Source organism: Chrysochloris asiatica, unplaced genomic scaffold (assembly GCF_000296735.1).
Source record: "Chrysochloris asiatica unplaced genomic scaffold, ChrAsi1.0 scaffold00037, whole genome shotgun sequence".
NCBI classification, from domain to species: domain Eukaryota; kingdom Metazoa; phylum Chordata; class Mammalia; order Afrosoricida; family Chrysochloridae; genus Chrysochloris; species Chrysochloris asiatica.
In genome coordinates this window covers 7,481,177-7,504,257 of record NW_006408555.1, presented here as the reverse complement: position 1 = coordinate 7,504,257, position 23,081 = coordinate 7,481,177, and the positions used below count along the sequence as shown (strand labels likewise).

General features: G+C 44.9%; 1 protein-coding gene across 1 annotated transcript in view; it reads left to right on the top strand.

Moving 5' to 3' along the window:
• The window catches only part of PLCG2 (phospholipase C, gamma 2 (phosphatidylinositol-specific)), a 152,891-nt gene extending 138,391 nt beyond the window's left edge, over window positions 1-14,500 (top strand). Inside the window, exons 26-32 of the mRNA XM_006860138.1 lie at window positions 1,751-1,960; window positions 3,283-3,428; window positions 4,724-4,838; window positions 5,521-5,688; window positions 10,932-11,020; window positions 13,428-13,612; window positions 14,449-14,500. Of these exons, the coding sequence (XP_006860200.1) occupies window positions 1,751-1,960; window positions 3,283-3,428; window positions 4,724-4,838; window positions 5,521-5,688; window positions 10,932-11,020; window positions 13,428-13,612; window positions 14,449-14,491 (956 nt within the window). The 3' untranslated portion in view covers window positions 14,492-14,500. The remainder of the gene's footprint in view (window positions 1-1,750; window positions 1,961-3,282; window positions 3,429-4,723; window positions 4,839-5,520; window positions 5,689-10,931; window positions 11,021-13,427; window positions 13,613-14,448) is intronic.
• Window positions 14,501-23,081: the final 8,581 nt, after the last annotated feature.

Below are 23,081 nucleotides of genomic sequence, written 5' to 3'. Positions count from 1 at the left end.
CAGATCGAAGCTGGGCTAGGAACTTTGTTTCCTTTGTCCGGCAGCATGAATGTTGCAGTAGCAACCGCGCCCCTTGTCTGTACAGTGGGAAACAGCAGTGTCCAGGCCCCTCTTCAGGCTCCTGACAGGGAGTGCTCAGTACACCTCTCCCGATTCTCCCGTTCCAGGGGCTTTGATCTGTAATTTTCCCCATTCGAGATTCGCTCGAATTTTACTGATTTGAAACCCCGGATTCCAATGGCTGCAAACAATACACATGTACTATCTAACTTATGATTGTGAAGAGGGTGAAGGTCTGCAGAAAATCAGTTTTCCATTCAATAATTCCTGTACATTTTGTTTCCCTACAAGGTAGAAACATCACTCTCCCTCCTTGTGTTCCCCTTCCATGCTTCCTTCCTTACTCCCCCCTCTGCCTGTCTTCAAGTGGTAGTTACCGCACTCGGGTTACATTGTTCCCCTTACACACCTGTCTAAGTGTAGTTAACGCACTGGGGTTACATTGTTCCCCTTACACACCTGTCTAAGTGTAGATTCCGCACTAGGGTTACATTGTTCCCCTTATATATCTGTCTACTGTTTGGCTGAAAATGGAGCCAGTTCCAGGCCTGAAAGGGTGTCCCACTAGTGTGTATCCAACTACAAGCCTTATCTTGCTTCTAAGATTCAGAGTTTTGTCCCACATTTTTTGCTCACTTTTCCTAGGACCTTTTATTGTGTGATCCCTTTCAGTTCAGAGTGACTGACCCACAACGGTAGTCAAAACACCACACATGTCGTCTCAGCATCCTGGAGACCAGAAGTCCAGGTGATGGTGGGGCTGTGCTCCGCCCGTTTGCTCCAGGGGAGAATGTGTTCTTGACTCTTCCAGCTCCTGGTGGCTGCCATGCAGCATGCCTTGGTTTCTGGCCACCGCTCTCCAGACCCTTAGGATTCTGTTTCAGGTCCTGTCGGCCATTTTTCAGCCGGCCACAATGGGATTAAGGAGTCCTGGTGTGTTGCAGTAGGGTCCGCACTGGACTGCAAACCAAAAGGCTGGCAGTTCAAAACCAGAGTTTCTCCTTGGAATCCCTATACAGTGTCACTATGAGTTGGAACCGAATTGACAGCATGTCACAACAAAGGGATTACAAAATCAGTCTAAGGCCAGATTCTCCAGAGTAGCAAGTTCTGGAATGATCTGATTCTGGGCTGTGTGTAGTTTATTTCCCCTTTTCTTTTGAGAATTTTCATAACTCCTTCCTCTTGGAGTTAAGTATCCGTGACCCCAGGACAGAGGGCCTAAGAGAAGGAACTGGGAGGCTAGTCCCTGGGTACCGCCACATGCCCAGAACTGAATTCAGCCCAGCTCTGTGTGTTAGTTACCTGGAAGGTTCTCTTTGCCTTTGTTTTCTTCCCCAGCTAAACCCCTTCCCCATTAGAGCCCTTCCCTGGGGGCAGCAGCTGGTTCTGATGATACTTGGTTGACGGGTCTCTGTCCGAACCCACCCTGCCCTCTTTTATAGCTTCTATACTTTCATGATTTCTTAGTGGTAGGCTTAAGTAAAAAATATATATATAATAATAATACTAATGCTAGACTAAATGTCTGGGGAAATGGGCTGTCATTTATCACCTGGGACTCCCGGAGGTTCAGAATCCATGGTTGTAACAAAGCAATATATCACTTTCAGTGCTTGTGGGTCTCGTCACAGAGCCTCAAGACAATGCATAGATGGGACACAAGCTAAAAGTGACTTTGTGTGTGCAGAAAACCCCGACTTCCGAGAAATCCGCTCCTTCGTGGAGACCAAGGCTGACAGCATCATCAAACAGAAGCCCATGGATCTCCTGAAGTACAATCAGAAGGGCCTGACCCGCATCTACCCCAAGGGACAAAGGGTCGACTCTTCCAACTACGACCCTTTCCGCCTTTGGCTGTGCGGCTCCCAAATGGTTGCACTTAACTTCCAAACTGCAGGTAAGGGAGGCTGAGCTCGAGTCACCCCTGCAGCGTGGGTGTCCCTGGTATGAGGCACACCCCACGAGGGGCAAGTGACAGAAACTAAGTCAGTTTGGCTTAAAATGCATCCACTCATGTCATTAGAAAGTCTAGGAGTGGATCCTTAGCTTCAGGTACGGCTGGATGCAGGTGCTCAGTGGCTGTCTCTGGGGCTTGCTCTTTTCTCGGCCGGCCCCACTTTGAGAGCTTCATGCCCAGGTTCTCTGCCAGAGAGACAGGTAAGCTGGAAAAGGCAGGCACACAAAACTGGCCGTATCAATCACAATGTTTTACATTCTTGTTCTTTATGCTCTTAGGAATCTACAGCGTATTTCATTTTATGGTTCCTCAGATACTTTTTTTTTTTCTTTAACAAATGGCAGGCTTGTACAACCCTGTGCCGAGCAAGTCTTATCGGCACCATAGCTCCCTACAGTGTATGCTTGCTTTGTGTCACACTGGGCTCATTCTGACAAAATTCCAAACTTTCCATCATGTTTTTATGATGCATGTAGTATGTTTCAGTGCACTGGGAAACCAGAAAGTCTGTATGACTCTCTTGATAATGGTGGTCTGGCACAGACCCCCGAGATCCCCGAAGCGTGCCTGTGTTCCTCAGCGGGCCCACTGCATAGCTCTCCATGAAGCGGAACCTTGTTCATTTAATGCATCCACTGTTGGTTCCCATGTAGGGGTTCCCATCACAGCAACACTGCTTCCTGTCAGCTGATGGGAGCATGTGGGGGGAATGGGTCACCCCACTGTGTGCACTGATGTCTGGGTCGCTGCCCTGAAGATGACCACAGACCACCTGTGTCCGCTTGTGCAACTCCAGAAGGGGAATGCAAGTCTATGGAACATTTGGATAGGCCCTTTTCAGCTGAATTTCATTTTTGACCACTACTTGAATTAAGATGATTTTCTTTTTCACACACAGGGTGTTTTTAGCCTTCATGTATCCTTTTTCCTATAGAAATGGGTGTCTTTTAGGTTTTAATAACATTTTACAGTTCTGAGATTTTTAAAATCCTATTACCCTTCTTCCAGGAAAGGGGCCTTCAAAGAATCTGTGGAAATATACCATTGTCTTTCAATTCCAGTTTCATCTCTAACTTTTTGAAACCTCCTCATACGGGTTTTTGTGACGGTTTTAAAACCATGTCTTGTCTTCCACTCAGAGATCTACTTGAACAATTGCCCACCTTGGTTTTGGAGGGGGGAGGAGGTGTAAGTCACTACCCAAGGCCACTGCTGGCCAAGGACTTAGAGACCTTTCTGACTGTGGCTATTTTCCTTCCTAGACAAGTACATGCAGATGAATCACGCCCTGTTTTCCCTCAACGGGCGGACGGGCTACGTCCTGCAGCCTGAGAGCATGAGGACCGAGAAGTATGACCCTGTGCCTGCTGAGCCCCAGAGGAAGATACTGATGACCCTGACCGTCAAGGTGCCACTAGGGAGGGGGGCACCTGAGAGGCTGCCTTGTTTAACCCTCAGCATGACAGAAAGTGTGGTGGCATCTTTAATAGAGACGTCGACTCTATAGAAGGAGCTCTGGTAGCATAGTGGTTACGAGTTAGGTTGCTAACCTCAAGGTCAGCAGTTCGAAACTAATAGCCATTCTACAGGAGAAAGATAAAGCTTTCTGTGCCCATAAAGATATGCAGCCTCGGAAACCCCATGCAGAGTTGCTATGAGGGTGAACCGACTCCACAGCACACCACCACTACTCTATATATAGTGTCAATGAGAGGAAAGGGGATTGAGAGGAGGCCCCTTCCCTTGTCATCTGGGGTGTGGGTTTAGCCTGCAGCCTGAGAGAGGTGGACATAGGGCCTGAACTTTCTCCCTGGACAGATGCTTCCCTTTTGACCAAGTTGTCCTAACGAGTGCACACCTCTCTGGAGTTGTCGACATGACAGATTGGTCTGTCGTTTGGTTGAAAACCACAGGGTGGGTTCATTTCCAGACCTGAAGGGTTCCACCAGTCTCCATCCCGGCTCCTCTACTGTAATCCCATCTAGGTCTTCTCGTCTCGAGGTCGTGGCAGCTGGGGTCCTTCATTATTAGTTCTTTGGACTAATTGTTTCCATGAAGCTGAGGGGATAGTCCTTCTTTTAGCCCTCTAGAGAACAGAGTTTATTCTTCCAGGGGCTGGCCAGGTTTAGGTCCAATGATTTTTTCCATCAATCTAACTTTCAGAGTAGGAGCCCTGGGTAGTGTGGTGGGTTACATGCTAGGCTGCTTACCACAAGGTCCTTAGTCGAAATCTACCAGTTGCTCCATGTGAGAAAGATGAGGCTCTCTGCTCCCATAAAGATTTACAGCCTCGGAAAGCCTACACAGGGTCGCTCGGATGGAATTGACTCCCTGGCATACAGCCATGCATTACCACAGGGTTTCTGAGGCTGTAAGTAAATCTTTACAGTAACAGAAAGCCTCGCCTTCCTCCCCTGGAGTGGCTGGCAGAGTCAAAGATACCTTGTGGTATCTGACCCAGCTCGGAACCCTCTACCATGTTGCTATGGATCCGATCACGCTCCACCATCACTACCAACTTTTACAGGCTGTGTTGTCTCTGTGGGAGTTTCAAAGCCTGGGAGGAGAAATTTCCGTTTTCCCATGAACTTTTGAAATCTCCCTTCGTATAACCAAAGGTCTTTGCATAAAGACCACCCACTGTAGGAGAGCTCTGTGTCTGTGGAGACCTGAACCCCAAGACACCCACCTCTGATGTCCTAGGTTCTTGGTGCCCGCCACCTCCCCAAGCTTGGCCGAAGCATTGCCTGTCCGTTTGTCGAGGTAGAGATCTGTGGAGCTGAGTACGACAGCAACAAGTTCAAGACAACAGTTGTGAGTAAGTGGCTGTGGTCTGTCTGCCTTCAAACATCCTCAGTGTCTGATTTTCAGGGGTCTCCTTCCTGCTGCGACTCAACTGTGGGTTTTTTCACGCCACGCAGGCCAGGCGTCCTAGCATTGCCTCTGCCCTGGTCCCCAGTAAAAAGGAGCCCCAAGAACAGCTCAGATGCTGACCAGTTAAACTGGGGGATTGAGCTGGGCGAGGTCTCCAGGGGCACATGATCTGATTTCCTCTTCCTTCTCTCTGAAGACCAGGCCTACTTAGTGGGAAACATTTCATCCACAGTAATTTTATCCAGGAGAGGGCTCTAGAAGGTTACTGCTTCTAAAGATGTCCCACCTGGTTCAGCCAGTGTGGGTTTTCCTAATGATGAATCTGAATTCATATGAGAGCAGGTATGAAAATTCACTGTAACATGACGTTTCTGTCACGATGGGGCTTCAAAAAGTGCATGGAAAATTCCATGATCTTTTCCTTCCATTTTGCTGTGAACCAAAAGGTTGGAAGTCCGAGTCAACCCCAGAAGGCCTGGTCAGCTGGCCTAGTGAGCCCCCAGAATCCCTCTGGAGCACAGTTCTGCTCGGACACACGGAGCCACACAGGACACAGCCTCCAGAGACAGGTTTACCAGGAGGGGCGGAATGGAGGTGACCTCTAATGAGCTCTTTCCTCTCTCCAGATGACAACGGCTTAAATCCTGTCTGGGCTTCGACACAGGAGAAGGTGACATTTGAAATTTACGATCCAAATCTCGCCTTCCTGCGCTTTGTGGTTTACGAGGAAGATATGTTCAGTGACCCCAACTTCCTGGCTCATGCTACGTACCCCATTAAAGGTATCCGATCAGGTAAGAGACTTGGGTTGGTTTCATCCTGGGGTTTGTTACTGACGGCTTTTAGAAAGAGTGAGGACCAAAAAACAATAACTCAGAGAATGTGTTCTCTGGGTGGTAAAATTCTTAGGAAACTGATGAGGCTTCTTGGGGAGGCTGGTCAGCTCATGATCTCGGCTGGGCCAACCAGGCCTGCTGCTGAGTGCTCGGGAAGACCAGGGTAGACAGGCCGTGGTATGCTTCCGAGTCGGTACACCTGCATGCAGACTCGGGTCCCATCTCTTCTCCCCAGCTGGCGTGGGTGTAGTAGCACGTTACCCCAACTCTCCTGCAGCATGGGGATGGCCTGTTGTGATTTTCTAACTTGCTAACAAGTGTGGCGCTGTAATGCACTGGACTGCAAGGTCGGTTTGAACCGCAAGGTCGGCTGTGCACGCTCACCACCCACTCCTAGGAAACCCTACACAGAGTTGCTATGGGTCAGAACCGACACAACAGCAACAAACAAGACAATATTCCTTCCTGGTTTGACAAGGATCATTTTGTGTTTGCTTGGGACCACGTGTTGGGGATTGAATTGTGTTCCCAAAACATGTGTCACTAATGCTCACCCCGGGTTACAAACACCTGACTCACAGACAGCTCTCATTTGCCTTTCACATTTTATAGAGATTTGCCCTCACTTTGAACACATTCTCCGACACCTTCACGTTTGCAACTTTTAAATCATGGATAAGACTTGACATTTTTTCTGGCACTACTACATCCCAAACCCACTGCGCCTGGAGTCCATTTCAATTGCTGGAAATCCCAAGGAGCAGATCTTTTGAGTCCTGTGGGGTCGCTAAGACTGAATGTCCATGGGCGCAGACAGCTGGTGGGTCGGAACCACTGACCTTGCGATTAACAAGCCACCAGGGCTTTCTTGGACTAAAGGTTCAACAAGAACCACGTGCTCTTACTTACGTACAAATTGTGAAAGACAGAGTTAGGAACGGATCTTGTCCATACCCCCAGAGCCTGCCTGTACAGTGGTTATATTCCATTTGGGAATGGATTGTTTGTTATGTCACTGACACAGAGTTAATGTAGGGTGTGTCTTGAGTTAAGGAACAGATTCAACAAGCACAGACTGGAGTGGGAACCATAGATGCCAAGCCGCATGGAAATCTCCAATGACCCGGAACACTCTGGTTTCACACGTCTAGCCTCCTAACCTGGAGGAACATTGGTGAATGGAGTGGGAAAGTTGGAATCAAAGGGGAAGGATCCTTAGATAGAAAACATGGCCTTGGTGAGAGTTACACTGCTGGAGAAACCATTTATGGGAAATACCTCTTCAACAATATTAATGGTGACTGTATGCATGGACCTCACCAGGGGGAATACACAGAAATCAAATTAACTACATCTGTGGGAAGAAACAGTGGAGAAGCTCCATCTCATCAGCTAAAACCAGGCCAGGGGCAGACTATGGAACACACCGTCAATTGTTCACGTAATAGCTGAAGAAAGTTAAAGCAGGTCCACAAGAGTCTAAATAAGAGCTTATTTAGAGACAAATCTGTTTCAAGAGCAGATTTGATGCATTAGACACTAATGACTGAAGACCAGAAGAGTTGTGGGATGACATCAAGAACATCATCCATGAAGAAAGCCATGACCAAAATGGATGTCAGAAGAGATTCTGAAACTTGCTATTAAACAAAGAGACGTAAGAGAGTTGGACAAAGTCAAGTATTATAATGAAATGTGTAAAGACCTGGAGTTAGAAAACCAACAGGAAAGAAATATACTTTGTAGCAATCTGCAAGTTGAACTAAAGAAAAAATTCAAGACTTGACTTGAAAATTTTTGAATGATATAGAAAACATCAAAAGAAGAGGGAAGGTATCTACAGAGTCACTGTACCAAAAAGAAGTAGTCAACGTTCACCCATTTCACGAAGTACCATAGGATCAAGAACCGATGGTATTGATGGGAAAAGCCCAAGGTGCACTGAAATCAGCACTGGCAAAGAACAAGGCTCTGGGAATTGATGGAATACAAACTGAAATCTTCTGACATACTGATGCAGCACCGGAGGTGCTCACTCATCTAAGTCAGGAAATTTGAAAGTCAGCAACCTGGCCAACCGATTGGAAGAGATCCACATTTGTGGATCTGATTTCAAGAGAAGTGACCTAATGGAACATGGAAATCATCTAACCCTATCATGAATATCATATACAAGCAAAATTTTGCTAAAGATAATTCAAAAATACTTGCAGTAGTACCTTGAGAGGAAGCTGTGAGAAATTCCAGCGGCTTCAGAAGAGGATGTGGAGTAAGGGATATCACTGCTGATGCCAGATGGATCTTGGCTAAAAGCAGAGAATTGCAGAGAGATATTTACCTGTGCTTTATAGACTATGCAAAGACTTTCGACTCTGTAGATCATGACAAACTCTGGATATTCAGGAACACTTAATTGTGCACATGAGGAACCTGTACTTAGACCAAGAGGCACTTGTTAAAACAGAACAAGGGGACAGTGAATGGTTTAAAATCAGGAAAGGTGTGTCAGGGTTGTATTCTTTCACCATACTTATTCAACCTGTATGCTGAGCAAATAATCCAAGAAACTGGACTGGAGGAAGGCACATAACCTTGGTTGCCACAAGTGAAGACAACTTGAAGCACTTAGTCATGACGGTGACAGACAACAGCCTTCCGTATGAATTACCCCTGAACATGAAGACCATGGAAATCCTCACAACTGGGCCCATAAATAGCATCGTGATAAATGGCAAGAAACTTGTCAAGAATCGGATTCTACTTGAATGAACGATCAATGCTCATGAAAGTGCAGTCAAGAAATCAAATGACGCATGTTTGTACTTTCATATTGTTTTCAACAAACTCTTCCCTTTGTGGCACAATTAGAGTTACAGAACAAAATGCAAATACCACCCATTACAAAGGCTCCTTTCTTGCCACAGTTGGGGAGAGAAAAGGGATAGAAGGGGTAGGTTTGATGACTTCCTCACCATATGCATTCAGAGTTTTGGAAAACATTGTTTAGAGGTAATAAATACTCTCTTTGAGTTTGTTTATACTGTTGTTGTTGTTAGGTGCCATTGAGTCAGTACTGACACATAGTGACCCTATGCTCAGCAGAACAAAACACTGCCTGATCCTGGGCCAACCTCACTACTGTTGCTACTCTTGAGCCCATTGATGCTGCCACTTTGCCAATCCATCTTGCCATAGGTTTTCCTCTTTTCTTCTAACCCTCGACCTTACCGAACATGATATCCCTCTCCAGTGACTGGTCTCGCCTGACAATATGTCCCAAGTATGAGAGACCAAGTTTGGCCATCCTGGCCTCCAAGGAGCACTCTGACTGCACTTCTTCCAACACAGATCTGTTGGTTCTTTTGGCAGTCCATGGCACTTTCAGTATTCTCCTCCAACACCATAACTCAAAAGCATCAATTCTTCTACGGTCTTCCTTATTCACTGTCCAACTTTAGCATCCATATGAGGTTATTGAAAATACCATGGCTTGGGTCAGGCACACCTTAGTCCTCAAGCTGACATCTTTGCTCTTCAACACTTTAAAAAGGTCTTGTGCAGCAGATCTGCCTAATGCAATACGTCGTTTGATTTCTTGACTGCTGCTTCCATGAGTGTTGATAGTTGATCCAAGAAGTATGAAGTTCTTGAGAACTTCTGTTTTCTCCGTTGATAAGAATATTGTTTATTGGTTCAGTGGTGAGGATTTTTGTTTTCTTTACATTAAGATGCAATCCATACGGGGTGCTGTGGTCTTCAATCTTCATTAGTTAGTATTTTAAGTCCTTTTCACTTTCAGCAAGCAAGGTTGTATCATCTGCATATATTATTAGTGCAAGAATAATAATTGAATGAGCTCAAACCTGAATGGCCCAGGGCACTGAGGAAACAGTGGTATAGCCCTGTATTCAGGAGTAGATACAAGGATAAAAGCTTTCAAGACAATCCAGGAATCTACAGTGAGTCTCCAGCACAAAGGTTAAAGGAAAACTGCAAGACCGGAATTACTTAAGTAGGTTTCTGTGCGTTGTGATTTAAGAGACTAGCAACCCTTCACCAGATGAATGGATACACAAGATGTGGTGTGACCGTACAGTGGAATATTATTCCAGATACATGCTGAATGACACGGATGAGCCTTGAAAACAAGAGGCTACGTATAGTCTATCAGACACGAAAGGACAAATACTGCATGATCCCACTTACATCAAGTAGCTAGAATACCCGCTTATATAAAGTATCTAGAATAGGCAAATGTGTAGAGTCCAGAGTTTATTCAGGGCAGTGGGAGGTGTTGAGTTTCTATTAAGGTTGATGAAAATCTGGAAACAGTGGTAAGAAATCTGTACCACAGTGAACATAATGAAACTGAATTGTATACGTAAAAATGGTTGAAATGGCAAATGTCTTGTTATACTTACGGATAATGGAGTTTTTCCATGAACCTTTTGAAGCCCCTCATATTTCACCACTATCAAAAATAATGAAAGAAATCCAATCACATGCCTTAACTAAGACACTGTGAACAATGACTGGTTCCTTTTGTGATAGGAACCAAGACTGAGCGGGGAGAGGGAGGCTTTTGTTCTTACTACTTCATTGGAACAAACTTTTGGAGACGTGTTGCTTCATACAAGGAAGCTTCAAAAAGAGGTGGAAATGAAAAGATGAGTTTCGAAGCAGCCCCACCTCGCCTCCTCAAATGAAAAGAAAACACTTACGTGACCATCAAACCCAGGCCCTAACTGCCGGCACAGAATGGCTTACAGAGAAGGTCAATACAACTGCACTGGAAACTCTCCCATGCTAAATGCATTCCTGCATCCTGGGCTCGATAATGCCCTAATGAAGGAAAGGGATGTGGGAATCTGTTACTCGTTTCAGTATACTGTCCTCAGGAGTATTTATGGATGGAATCACTTTGAATTTAATGTGGAACATTCTGTGGGTTTTAATTCATTCTATTCCAAAGGAATCATTTTTGTTTCAATATGGCACATGTTTTTACGCCACCTCCCTGGAGAGCTCCATCAGAGCCACATTCTCTAAGCCCTTGTCCCTATCCATCAGATCTGACTGCTGGTTCCCAGGTCAGGGCAAGGACCTGTGGACTTCTCAAACTAGGCGTGATCCCAGCAGAACACCAGGAGGCCAAGGCCTGGCATTAACAAACCCCCTATCCCCGTTCGTTCTGGCTGCAGGATTTAGATCGGTTCCTCTCAAGAACGGCTACAGTGAAGACATAGAGCTGGCTTCCCTCCTGGTTTTCTGTGAAATGCGACCGGTTCTGGTGAGTCTGAAATGCTCCGGGAATGTCTGCTGGGGTGAAGACAGTCTGTGGGAAGGGGTTGGCTAATGGCCTCGGGCCTGAGACATCAGAACAGAATTTCTTTCAGCTACAGCCTGCCCAGGGGTCCTCCATGGTTTCCTCCCAGCATCCTCCTTCCTTCTCGAAGAATGTTGCATTTTCTGTGTGTAGTTGGGAAGGTGAAGCTCCTTGGAAGGGCCTCCAAGTTTCAGTTTAGTGAGAGCCAGGCTCCACGATGTTCCCTGGATGGGCTCATCCTTGAAGGGGATCTGAGAGTGTCCACATGGTGGCGTGCAAGTCTTGACTGGGAGGAGGACTGCAGAGGGAGAGGCTTCAAGCATGAGTGGGGGGGTTCCATGAAACTGGCACCTGCTTTATGCCCCTTTCTGAATGTTTATACAGATACGGAGTGTTAAAATTCAGTCCTTAAGACATAGCGTATACATGAGTGGTAGATTAGAATTATGGCTCTTTACTCCTTTTCCAGATGGGTTCATGGAAAAGGTTTATTTTGAACTTGAATCTGAACACCAAATGGTCACCTATATAAGTTTTCTTCTAAGCCAGGAGCAGGTGGAAGGAGAGCCTTGAGGGAGTGGTTTAGGACGAGGCGTGGTTGTGCTTTGGTCTTCAGCGGAGAGAGCGCTGTGCTTACTGAGGAGGGGCGTAAACCATGGGCAGTCATCCTGCGCCACGTCCAGTCTGCCACCAGGACTGCCCAGCCATTCTGTCTCCACCATCTGGGAAACAAAACCGTTTTCTTCCTATGAGACTTTGAAAATGGCTGGGAGAGCCTTCACTGCCAGCACCATTCCCCAGTGTTAGAACCTTCACATAAGAAAACTTGACAAACAGAGCCCCTTTGTGTATGTTGATGCGAGTGTAGCACCGACACTTCCTTCTTGAGTGAGTCCACTCACACCCTCAGCACAGCTAGAGTGAGCTCTTACATTTCCTTGAGAGGTTTTGTTCTTAGCAGCATAGAGGAGGGACTGTGAGACTTGTGTTTGTGAGAGGTGGGTCCAGGTGTTCTCCACGGGCTCCGGTTTCCTGTCTGTGGACTTCATTCCCGGGCCGACACTCTATACATGTCAAAGGTGTGGCTCCTTCAGGTGATCCCCGAAACACAAAGCCATCATTGTACTTTGAGCAGTGCCCACTAGCCCTGGGGTGGTCAGTTATAAGGCCCTATTATCACTCTCCGGAACTGAGCCCTGGACAGGTGAAACTCTCGATACCTGGCCTTTCTCCTTTTTAGTTAACACCTCTATTGAGCCTTGTGAGGGGCTTCAAAAAGTATGTGGGAAAACTCATTACTTTTTAATTCCATCATGGACCATGGACCATTCAGTGGTTTTTAGTATATTCAGAGTTGTGCAACCACCGTCAACTTTAGAATATTCTCATCGCCTCAGAAAGAAACCCCACACCCACTGGCTTACTTTGGACACGTCTTCAGGAAAGACCAGTCTCTAGAGAAGAACGTGTTAGGTAAAGTGAAATGCAGTCATCATGAGGGGCGCCCTCGAGGGACAGGCTGCTGACACAGTAGACACAATCATGGGTTCAAACATGCCGACAATCACAAAGGTTATATCAAGGGTGGGGGGAGACAGCATTTCCATCTGGCATCCATGAAGCCTCCACTACAAGTCAGCACCAACCCGACAACCACGAAGGATGAGGGCAATACCCCTCAACAGTTACACCTCACACCTACTGCATCTGCTCCTCTGTTGTCTGTCTGCAGAGACTCGCCCATTCTGGGTATTTTGTACAAATAGGATCCAACAATACGTAATTCTGCCTGCCTGCCTGGCTTCTTTGACTTAGTGTATAGCGCTTTCATGGTTCATCCTGTTATCGCCAGATACCTTGCTCTTTAAGGTCCTACCAAACTCACTGATGCCTACAGCACAGTAAAACGGCTCATCTTTTCCCCACAGAGTAACTAGTGGGTTTGAACCGCCGACTTATGTTTAGCTTAACTCAATGCAACACCAAGGCTTTTTTTAAGCTTGTGAACCAGAACCCAACCCTGTATAGGGTTCTGAGACTGTTACGTCGTCAAGGGAACAGCAGCTTCGTACGGTGGTTAGGAGTCCAGTGCTTATCTAAGTCCCATATCACACTGCTGTCTTCCTCACCGCTGTGGCTTACTCTAACTGTACAGCTGCTTAAACCATGGGCATCAGGGCCAGATGGTGAGAATAAGAATAGGGACTGGTGGGCAGGACGTTCATTTCTACGTCTCAGCAGAAAGCCACGTCAGGAAGGACAAGCAGTGACTCCATGGGACTACGGAGCTGCCGCTTTACCTTTGATGAAACAGGCCCTAGGGGTTCCCCGACCTGAGGACCTCACTGTCCTTCTCTCCCCGGCCCCCCAGGAGAGCGAAGAGGAACTTTACTCCTCCTGTCGCCAGCTGCGGAGGCGGCAGGAAGAACTAAACAACCAGCTATTCCTGTACGACACCCACCAGAACTTGCGCAACACCAACCGGGACGCCCTGGTGAAGGAGTTCAATGTCAATGAGAACCAACTCCAGCTGTACCAGGAGAAGTGCAACCGGAGGTGAGTCTGCACCCACCCCAGAGCCCTAGTGCTGCTGTGGCTACAGCACTCAGCTGGTAACCACAAGGTCGGTGGTTCAAACCCGCAAGCCGCTCCGTGAGAGAGACATGCAACAGTCTGCTTCCATAAAGGTTGTTACATGCCGTGGAGTTGGTTCTGACTCATAGTGACCCTGTACAGGATTTCTGAGGCTGTAAATCTTTACGGGAGCAGAAAGCCTCATCTTTCTCCCGCAGAACGGCTGGTAGTTTCAAACTGCTGACCTTAAGGTTCGGAGCTCAATTCGTAACCACTATACTACCAGAGCTTCTTGGCTTTAAGAGGATAAGAAAGAAGGAAAAGGTCAAAATAGAGGTCAGATCTGAACCTTGCTCTCCTGGGTGATGGTGGCTGTGTGCCGTGGAGTCAGTTCTGACTCATAGCGACCCTGTCTGTCCAGGGTTTCTGAGGCTGTAATTGTTTGTGGAAGCAGAAAGCCTCATTTTTTCACACAGAACAGCTGGTAGTTTCAAACTACCGACCATGAGATTAGCAGCCCGATTCGTAACCACTATGCTACTAGAGATTACATCCTTGGAAATCCTTGGGGCAGCCGTTTTATCTGTTCTACAAGGTGGCTGTGCTCGACTTAAGAGCAGTGGGTTTGAATAAGCACGTGCAGCATCTGTAAGTACAGTCATCGTCCCTAGCAGAGCACCGTGATACAATGGTGAAGACAGAGAATGACCTTTAGCTGTGAATGAGCCCCACCTCACTTGCCACGAGTGTGTAAGGCCAGTGGTTCTGAATCATAGTGACCGTGCCGTCTGTCCGTCTGTCCGTCTGTCTCATTTCAGGTTGAGAGAGAAGAGAGTTAGCAACAGCAAGTTCTACTCCTAAGAGCCAGGGGGGGCACGTGAGCCAGGTGGGGCACTCATGGGAGAGCCCATGTCCCACTGCAGCCACTGGAAGACGCTCAACTTGGAGGTCATCCTCTTCCCACGGCAGACCCAGCCGGCACATGCTGGGAGGATTTCTCCCTAATGTTTTCATCTTGGACAACTTTCATAACTTATAATAGTTCCTACAGGGACCCTAGCGAGGGTCCCCGAAAATGTGTTCCTTGTTTGGGACACCTCTCATGTTCCAAACCTCATTGAATAAAATCAATGAAATTTCAGTAGGTTCGATCTTGTATGCCCGACCTATGTGCTGACCAAGAGAACCCTGACATTAAGCACCTCATTCCTTACATTCTGAAAAGGATTTTCACTCTATAATGAAGGCCATCCCGTTCCACGAGGGCCCCAAGAGGACCCCTGCCCCAGGTCAGCTGGCTGAACTCAATGCCCTTCACCACCACTGGCAGGCTGGCTGTGTAGACTGACTTCTTGCATGCACCTGCCAAGAGGTGGTTGGCTAGAGGTCTCTGCTCATTAAGACACTGTCTCCGTATCCCCACTGCACAGCCTCATGGGTGACAGTCCTCTGCAGACTCCTGCTTCCTGACATGGCTTCATGGGGTGAAAATCTTGGGGTCCCTGTTTTCCAATCAATGCCCATCAGAAACCGGTCCTTCTGATGCTGAAACTAGCTCATTCCTGGCCCTATTACACTCATCACTGGGGGACTGAGGCATCTGGCCGTGTTTGGCCACCCTCCACCCAGGCAGGCGACAGTCCAGATCCTCAGGGTATTTCCCTGATTTCCCAGCTTTCAGGGGCAAAGAGTTAGATAGAGCTTTACGGTATAGGCACTTGGAAGCTATAGAAAATCTCCCATACAGTCCTCCCCAATGGGGCGGACCGCCACTGGCTTTATCTTGATACAGGTCTCCCCTGCTTTTCAAGTTTGCTGGAACCCATATTTCACTTTTACAAAGGACCTACAAAGAGACCTGTCGTCACTAGCCAAGAGAAATCCAAAGAGTTTCGCTTTTATGAAGAAGTTGAAATGCGAGGCTAGTCTTCAGTGTTTGATTTGCAGTGAGGCAGCGTGAAACCCGAGCAGTGAATGGAATCGGCAAGCTCCGTCCCGAGGTGTCACATTCGGCATCAGGCCATGAGAGCCTGGAGTGATCTGTGAGCACTCCATGTGGGGGCTCCAAACCATTCATGAAAGAATTCCAGAGTCTCTTATTCCCACTTTCCACAAGCCTTCTGGTGCACCCTGGTGGGCTAGCACTAGCTTAGGTTTCATGTGTTACTTGGTAGGTTATTTTTTGGGTCTGCAAATGCTCAAAAAAAATTTTTTTTACCCATATAAAAATGAATTCCCTTTCAGCCTCACAACAGGTTTCATAAGGACAGTTTGTTGTCAGATGTTGTTGTTGTTGTTAGGTGCCATTGAGTTGGTACTGACTCACAGCAATCCTATGCACAACAGAATGAAACAGTGCCCGGTCCTGGGCTAACTTCACAATTGTTGCTGCGTTCAAGCCCACTGATGCTGCCACTTTGCCAGTCCATCTCGCTGGGGATTCCTCTTTTTCTCTGGCCCTCCACCTTACCAAACATGATAGCCCTCTCCAGTGATTGGTCCCTCCTGACAATATGTTTGAATTTTGAGAGACAAAGTCTGGCCATCCTGGCCTCTAAGGAGCACTCTGGCTGCACTTTTTCCAACACTGACCAGTTGTTTCTTTTGGCAGCCCACGGCACCTTCAATATTCTCCTCCAACACCATAACTTAAAATAATCAATTCTTCTCCGATCCTCTTTATTCACTGTCCAGTGTTTTCATGCATATGAGGTTATTGACAATACCATGGCTTGGGTCAGGCACACCTTAGTCCTCAAGCTGACATCTTTGCTCTTTATCACTTTAAAAAGGTCTTGTGCAGCAGATTTGCCTAATGCAAAACGTTGTTAGATCTCTTGACTGCTGCTTCATGAGTGTTAATAGTTGATCCAAGAAGAATGAAGTCCTTGACAATTTCAATCTTTTCTCTACTGATATGGATGCTGTTTATTGATCCAGTGGTGAAGGGGTTTATTTTCTTTACATTGAGATGTAATCCATACCGAAGCCTGTGGTTTTCAGCCTTCATCAGTAAATGTTTTAAGTCCTATTTGCTTTCAACAAGAAAGTTATATTGCATATCACAGGTTGTTAATGGATCTTCCTCTAATCCTGATGCCACGTTTTTCTTCATATAATCCATCTTCTTGGATTATTTGCTTAGAATACAGGCTGAGTAAGTATGGTGAAAAAATACGATCCCGATGCACATCTTTCCTAATTTTAAAACCATTTAGATGTTCCCTTGATCTGTTCAAACAAATGCCTATTTCTCTATGTCCAGGTTCCTCATACTTCACAATGTTGTCCATAGCTTGTCATGATCCACACAATCAAAAGCCTTTGTGTAGCCAATAAAGCACAGTTAGCCATCTTTCTGGTATTCTCTGCTTTCAACAAATCCATCTGAAATCAGTAATGATATCCGTCATTCCATGAACTCTTCTGAATCTGGCTTGAACCTCTGCAAGTTCTCTGATGATGTATACTTGCAATTCTTTTTTTTTTTTTAATTACCTTTAGTAAAACTTGACTCGCTTGGTATATCAATGACACTACCGATTCCGCTGGGTCACCTCTCTTTGCAGTGGGCACAAATATGGATCTCTTCCAGTCAGTTGGCCAGGTAGTTGTCATTCAGATTTCTTGGCAGAGATGAGTGAGTGCCTCCTGTGCTACAGCAGTTTGTTGAAAGATTTCAATCTGTATTCCATCAATCTTTGTGAATGACTTCAATGCACCTTGGACTTATTCTTTCAGGATCATTGGTTCTTGATCATATGCTACCTCTTGAAATGGCTGAACATCGGTCATTTCTTTTTGGTACAGTGACTCTGTGTATTCCTTCCACCTCATTTTGATGTTTTCTGCATCGTTAAATAATTTGTCCATGTTGTTTTTAAGTGCTGTTGAGTCAGTTCCAACCCACAGCAACCCTGTATAGGGTTTCCAAGGGGGTGGCTGGTGCACTTGAGCCACCAACCTTGTTCAAAGTGACTTCAGGCCAGCACATTAACCCACAAATGCCACACCAGGACTCCACAGAATTTGCCCATAGAATCTTTCAATACCACAAGTTGAGGTTTGAATTTTTTCTTCAGAGTCCTTAGCTTGAGAAATGCTAAGTGTGTTCTTTCCTTTTGGTATTCTCAGATCTTGCTACCATAAAGTTAGAAATTAGCAATAGGAAGATCAAGAGGGAAAAAAAATCAAATACATGGAAATTGAATAAAATGCCCTGCTTAAAAACTACCAGGCATTCCTGGTGTGGTGCTATCGTGTAAGTACTGGGCAGCATGATCAATTTGAACCACAAGGTCGGTGGTTCAAATCCACCAGCTGCTGCTCGGAAACAGGGTTGCTATCAGTTGGAACCGACTGGACCGCACTTATCAATAACAATAGAAAATTAAATAAATTCTTTGAATCAAGTGAAAGTAATTAAAAACAAAAACATATCAAAACCTTTGAAACACAGCCAAACTAGTATTCCAAGGGCAATTTATAGCAATAAACATATACGTGCAAATAACAATCAAAACCAACACCTTAATCCAAATCTTCAAGAATTATGAAAAAAGGAGCAAAATAAGCCTGCATTCACCAGAAGAAAAGAATAAAGCTGGGAGCAGAAATAAATGAAACAAAAAACAGAAGAGCAATAGAAAAAAAACACCCCCAAATCAACAAGGCTAGACGTTGGCTCATTGACCATTAATAACATCAACAAAGCAGTGGCAAATGTAGCACACGAAAAAAAAAGATGCAAATAACACAATGGCCAATATCAAAACGGAGTCAATGGAAATAGGATAAAAATACCAGGAAGAATTGTACTCTCTCTAGTAAATTTGAAAACTTTGAAGAAACGTACGCATTTATAGAAACACACGAACTATCTGAGTAACACAGACTGAAGTAGAGAATTTGAACAGACTCAAAACAAAAGAAGAAACTGATAAGGTAAAAAAACACACAAAGAAACAGAACTCCCAACAATAAAATATTTACAAGATGAAACAGCTTCCTGGTGAATACGACCAAACAGTTACAGAAGAGGTGACATCAATTCTACACAAACTAGTCCGAGAATGGAAAAGAAGGAAAAACTTCCGAATTCTCTTACAAAGCAAGCATAACCCTGATACCCAAACCAGGTGAAGGTATTCACTAAAAAAAATTTTTGACTGATATCCTTCATGAAAGCAGGTACAACTGTTCTCAACAAAAGCCTAGCTAACAGAAGACAAAGCACAGAAAAGAAAACAAAACACTACGATGAAGTAGGGATTCATACCAGGCATGCCAGGATGATTCAACATTAGAAAACACAATCCATCACCTCACTAAGACAAAGGGAGAGAACCACATGATCTTATCAATCAACGTAGAAAAGGCATTTGACAAAATCCAACACCCATTCCTGATAAAGGCACTCAACAAAACAGGAGTACAAGGGGAATTCCTTCAAATAATTAAGGGCATATCTGGTAGCGTAGTGGTTACGAATCAAACTGCTAATCTCATGGTCAGCAGTTCAAAACTACCAGCTGTTCCACGGGAAAAAGATGAGGCTTTCTGCTCCCGTAAAGATTCATAGCCTTGGAAACCCTACACAGGGTCGCTTTGAGTGGGAACCGACTCCATGGCACATAATCACGACAACATGCAGAACCAAGAGTCAACATAGTCTGAGATGAGAAACTGAAAACACTCCCCTAGCAAGCAGGAACTCTACAAGGATATCCTTTATCATCACTCCAATTCAGTCTTGTTCTGGAAGTCTTAGCCAGAGCTATAACACAAAAAAGGGACATAAAAGCCATCTAAACGAATCGGGCTGCAAACCTAAAGGTCAGCGGTTCGAAACTACCAGCTGCTCCACGGGAGAAAGATGAGGCTTTCTACTCCCGGAAGGATTTACACCCTCGGAAACCCTGTACAGGGTCGCTATGGGTCGGAACCGACTCGACGGCACGTAACAACAACAAATGGGCACAGAGAAAGCACAACTATTTGTTGACATAATCCTATACATAGAAATTCCCGTTAACAGCAAGAAAATGAGTAATTTTCTTACAACCAATGAAAAGATTCAGCAAACTGGCAAGGCATAAGATCAACACAGAAAAATCAGTTGGATTTCTTCATACTAGTAGAGCTCTGAAAAGGAATTCAGGTGAACAATACCATTGCAATAGCCACTTTAAAGATGAAATACTGAGAAATAAACTACCCAAAGACCTATACAAAGAAAACTACACAACACTACTAAAAGAAACCTACATAAATAGAAGAATACTCCATGCTCATGGATAGGAAGACTTAACATTATGAAAATATCAATATTACCCAAGGTGACCTATAAATTATAACGCAATCCATATTCCAACAACATTCTTTACAGAGATGGAAAAAAGAATCAGATTTACAGGGAAAGGAAAAGAGATCTCTGATAAGCAAAGCACTACTAAAGAAGAACAAAGTTCTTTCTAATTGTCAAAACCTACCAGTCAGAGTATAACCATAATGGTCTGACAATGGTACAGTAACAGATACCCAGACCAAAGAACAGAACGGATAATACAAAAACTATTCTATGCACCTCTAGACAGCTGATCTTTGACAAAGGGCAAAAACTCATTAAAGGGGGAAAGAAAGAATCTATTAAGAGGTGCAGACAAAACTGTATCTATTTGTAGAAAAATAAAACCAACGCTGTATCTCACACCATGTACAAAAGCAAACTCAAGATGGATTCAATACTTAAATGCAAAACTTAGAACCATGAAGACCATCAATGAAAAGGTTGGTCGTTCAAACTCACCAACCACTCTTCGGAAAACCTATACAGGGTGCATATGAGTCAGAACCGACTTGATGGCACTTAACAACAACAAATATGTGACATAAATATACTATCGAGCATAATTGAAAACACATAAGCAGCAGAAGACAAAACAGAGGACTGGGACCTCCTAAAAATTAGATCCTTGTATGAATCAAAAAATTTCACAGAAAGAGCAAAACGAGAACCCACAAAATAGGAAGAAATGTTGGCAATGACCTATCAGAAATGAGATTAATTTTTAAACTTTACAGACAATTTCAACACTTCTAGGAGCTCTGGTAGCGTAGTGGTTACGAATCGGGCTGCGAACCTTCAGGTCAGCGGTTCGAAACTACCAGCTGCTCCGTGGGAGAAAGAAGAGGCTTTCTACTCCCGTAAAGATTTACACCCTCGGAAACCCTGTACAGGGTCGCTATGGGTCGAAACCGACTCGATGGCACTTAACAACAACAACAACAACAAGAAAAAGACAATCCAATTAAAGCCTGGGCAGAGGCCATGGACAGCCACTCCACCCAAGAAGACATTCAGGTAGCCACCAAACACATGAAGAAATGCTCACGATCATTAGCAGTTCAACAGATGCAAACTAAAACATGTCATCTCACTCCAACATCAATAGCAAAGGTCACGAAACCAAACCAAACCAGAAAACAAATGCTGGTGAGGGTATGGGAGAGACTGGAAGCCTCATAAACTGCCAGAGGGATTGTTAAGTGGGGTAGCTACTGTGGAAAATGGCACGGTGCATCTTCAGAGAATTGGGAATATAAATACCACACGATCCAGCAATCTCTCTACTTGGTAATATAGTCTAGAGAAGTAACAAAATCAACACAGGTAATATGTACACCATGTTCATCATACCATATGGTACACAGACCAATGTACACACATTAACACAATAACAAATGATGGAAACAACCTAAATGGCCATCAATGGACAAATGGATATAAAACAAAAACAGTGGCACACAAACACACAACGGAATACTACACAAATTAAGTAATCTCGAAAACTTTTCTTAACATAGATGAACATGGAGAGCATGATACTGAATGAAATAAGTCTCGCACAAAAGGACAAGTGTTGTATGAGACCACTATTGTTAAAAAAAAAAAAAAAGTCATGAAAACGTTTTGATACTAAAACAAACATTCTTTGATGGTAGGCGAGGAAAGGAAGATAAAAGTACTGGCTAAGAGATGGAGGCAAGGAGCTCTGGTAGCGTAGTGGTTACAAATCAGGCTGCTAACCTCAAGGTTGGCAGTTTGAAACTACCAGTGGTTCTGCAGGAGAAAGATGAGGCTTTCTGCTCCTGTAAAGATTTACAGCTTCGGAAACCCTTTGTAGGGTCACTGTGAGTCAGAACCGACTCCACGGTACTTAACAACAAAAACAAAGATATGGAGGCAGCGACGATGATGTGGTGAGCTGGAGCAGTTGGGGACTCTAGACCCAGAGAGGGAGAGGGGCTGTGTGCTGATGACCGGGAGGCAGGCTTGTGGGGTCTATATCCTTTGGTTGGTTGGTGATGCATGGAGGGGATTGTAACCATGGCAATGAAACAATATACAATAGGATGACTGACTGTAAAGCTAACGTTCTCCCATGTAAATAAGCTATCACATAATTCAGAATAAAACATTAAAATAAAAGTACTGGCTAGAGGGTAGAGATGTGGTCAGTTGAGTAATGAACGAGGCAATACACAAAAAGAAGGGGTCAACAAAACTGATGGAGGCAGGAGACACTGGGAAAAGTTCAAGAGTTAAAAACAGAAGTAAACCTGGTTACATATAAAAGTCTACAATAATGATGAGCTACAATCAGATGCATGCATGGACACACAGGTTGGCCGAACGTGCAGGAAAGTGGAAATAAAGTCATGAAAATATACAGGTTTTACAAAGGATATTTGTACGTGTGTATTTACCTTTGCTGCAGATATAATCGTGAATTGGTCAAGCAGGCAGGGAGGGGGGCAACAATGTTTTGAAAACTTCATTTGAAAACACCCTAAGGGAATGAGTTGCTGGGTCTTGGATTCAGGACCATGGTCTTGAGGGACACCGAAGTCAACTGGCATAACTTACTGTAAGTACAAAGACAGTGTTCCACATTCTACTTTGGTGAATTGGAACTGATGTCTTAACAGTTTATGAGGTTCAACTATTAACCTCTCCCTGTCCAGAGGAAAGAAGAGTGAAGAAAATCAAGGGCCCATGAAAACATTTAGTTTAGTGGACCAATGGACCACACAAACTCCAGCCCCCATGATTGTGAGACCAAAAGAACTAGATGGTGCGAAGTGACCACTACAAACGGTTCTGAAAAGGATCACATTAGAAGGTTGTGGATAGAGTGCAAGGAAAATGAGGACCGAAACTCAAAACTCATTTAAAAAAAACCACAAGGTTTACTGGTTAGACAGAGACAGGCAGAGCACTCAAAACTGTGGCCTCTAGTCATACTTCAAGTAAAAGAACTCATCCACAGAGCTCACTTTTCAACAGGAAGTTGTACAAATAAAACTAGAGAGGTATGAATAATCAACTATTTGAGATGAAAAGGACAGACTTAGCCCAGGACAAAGTTCAGAAGGGTTATTAGAAAAG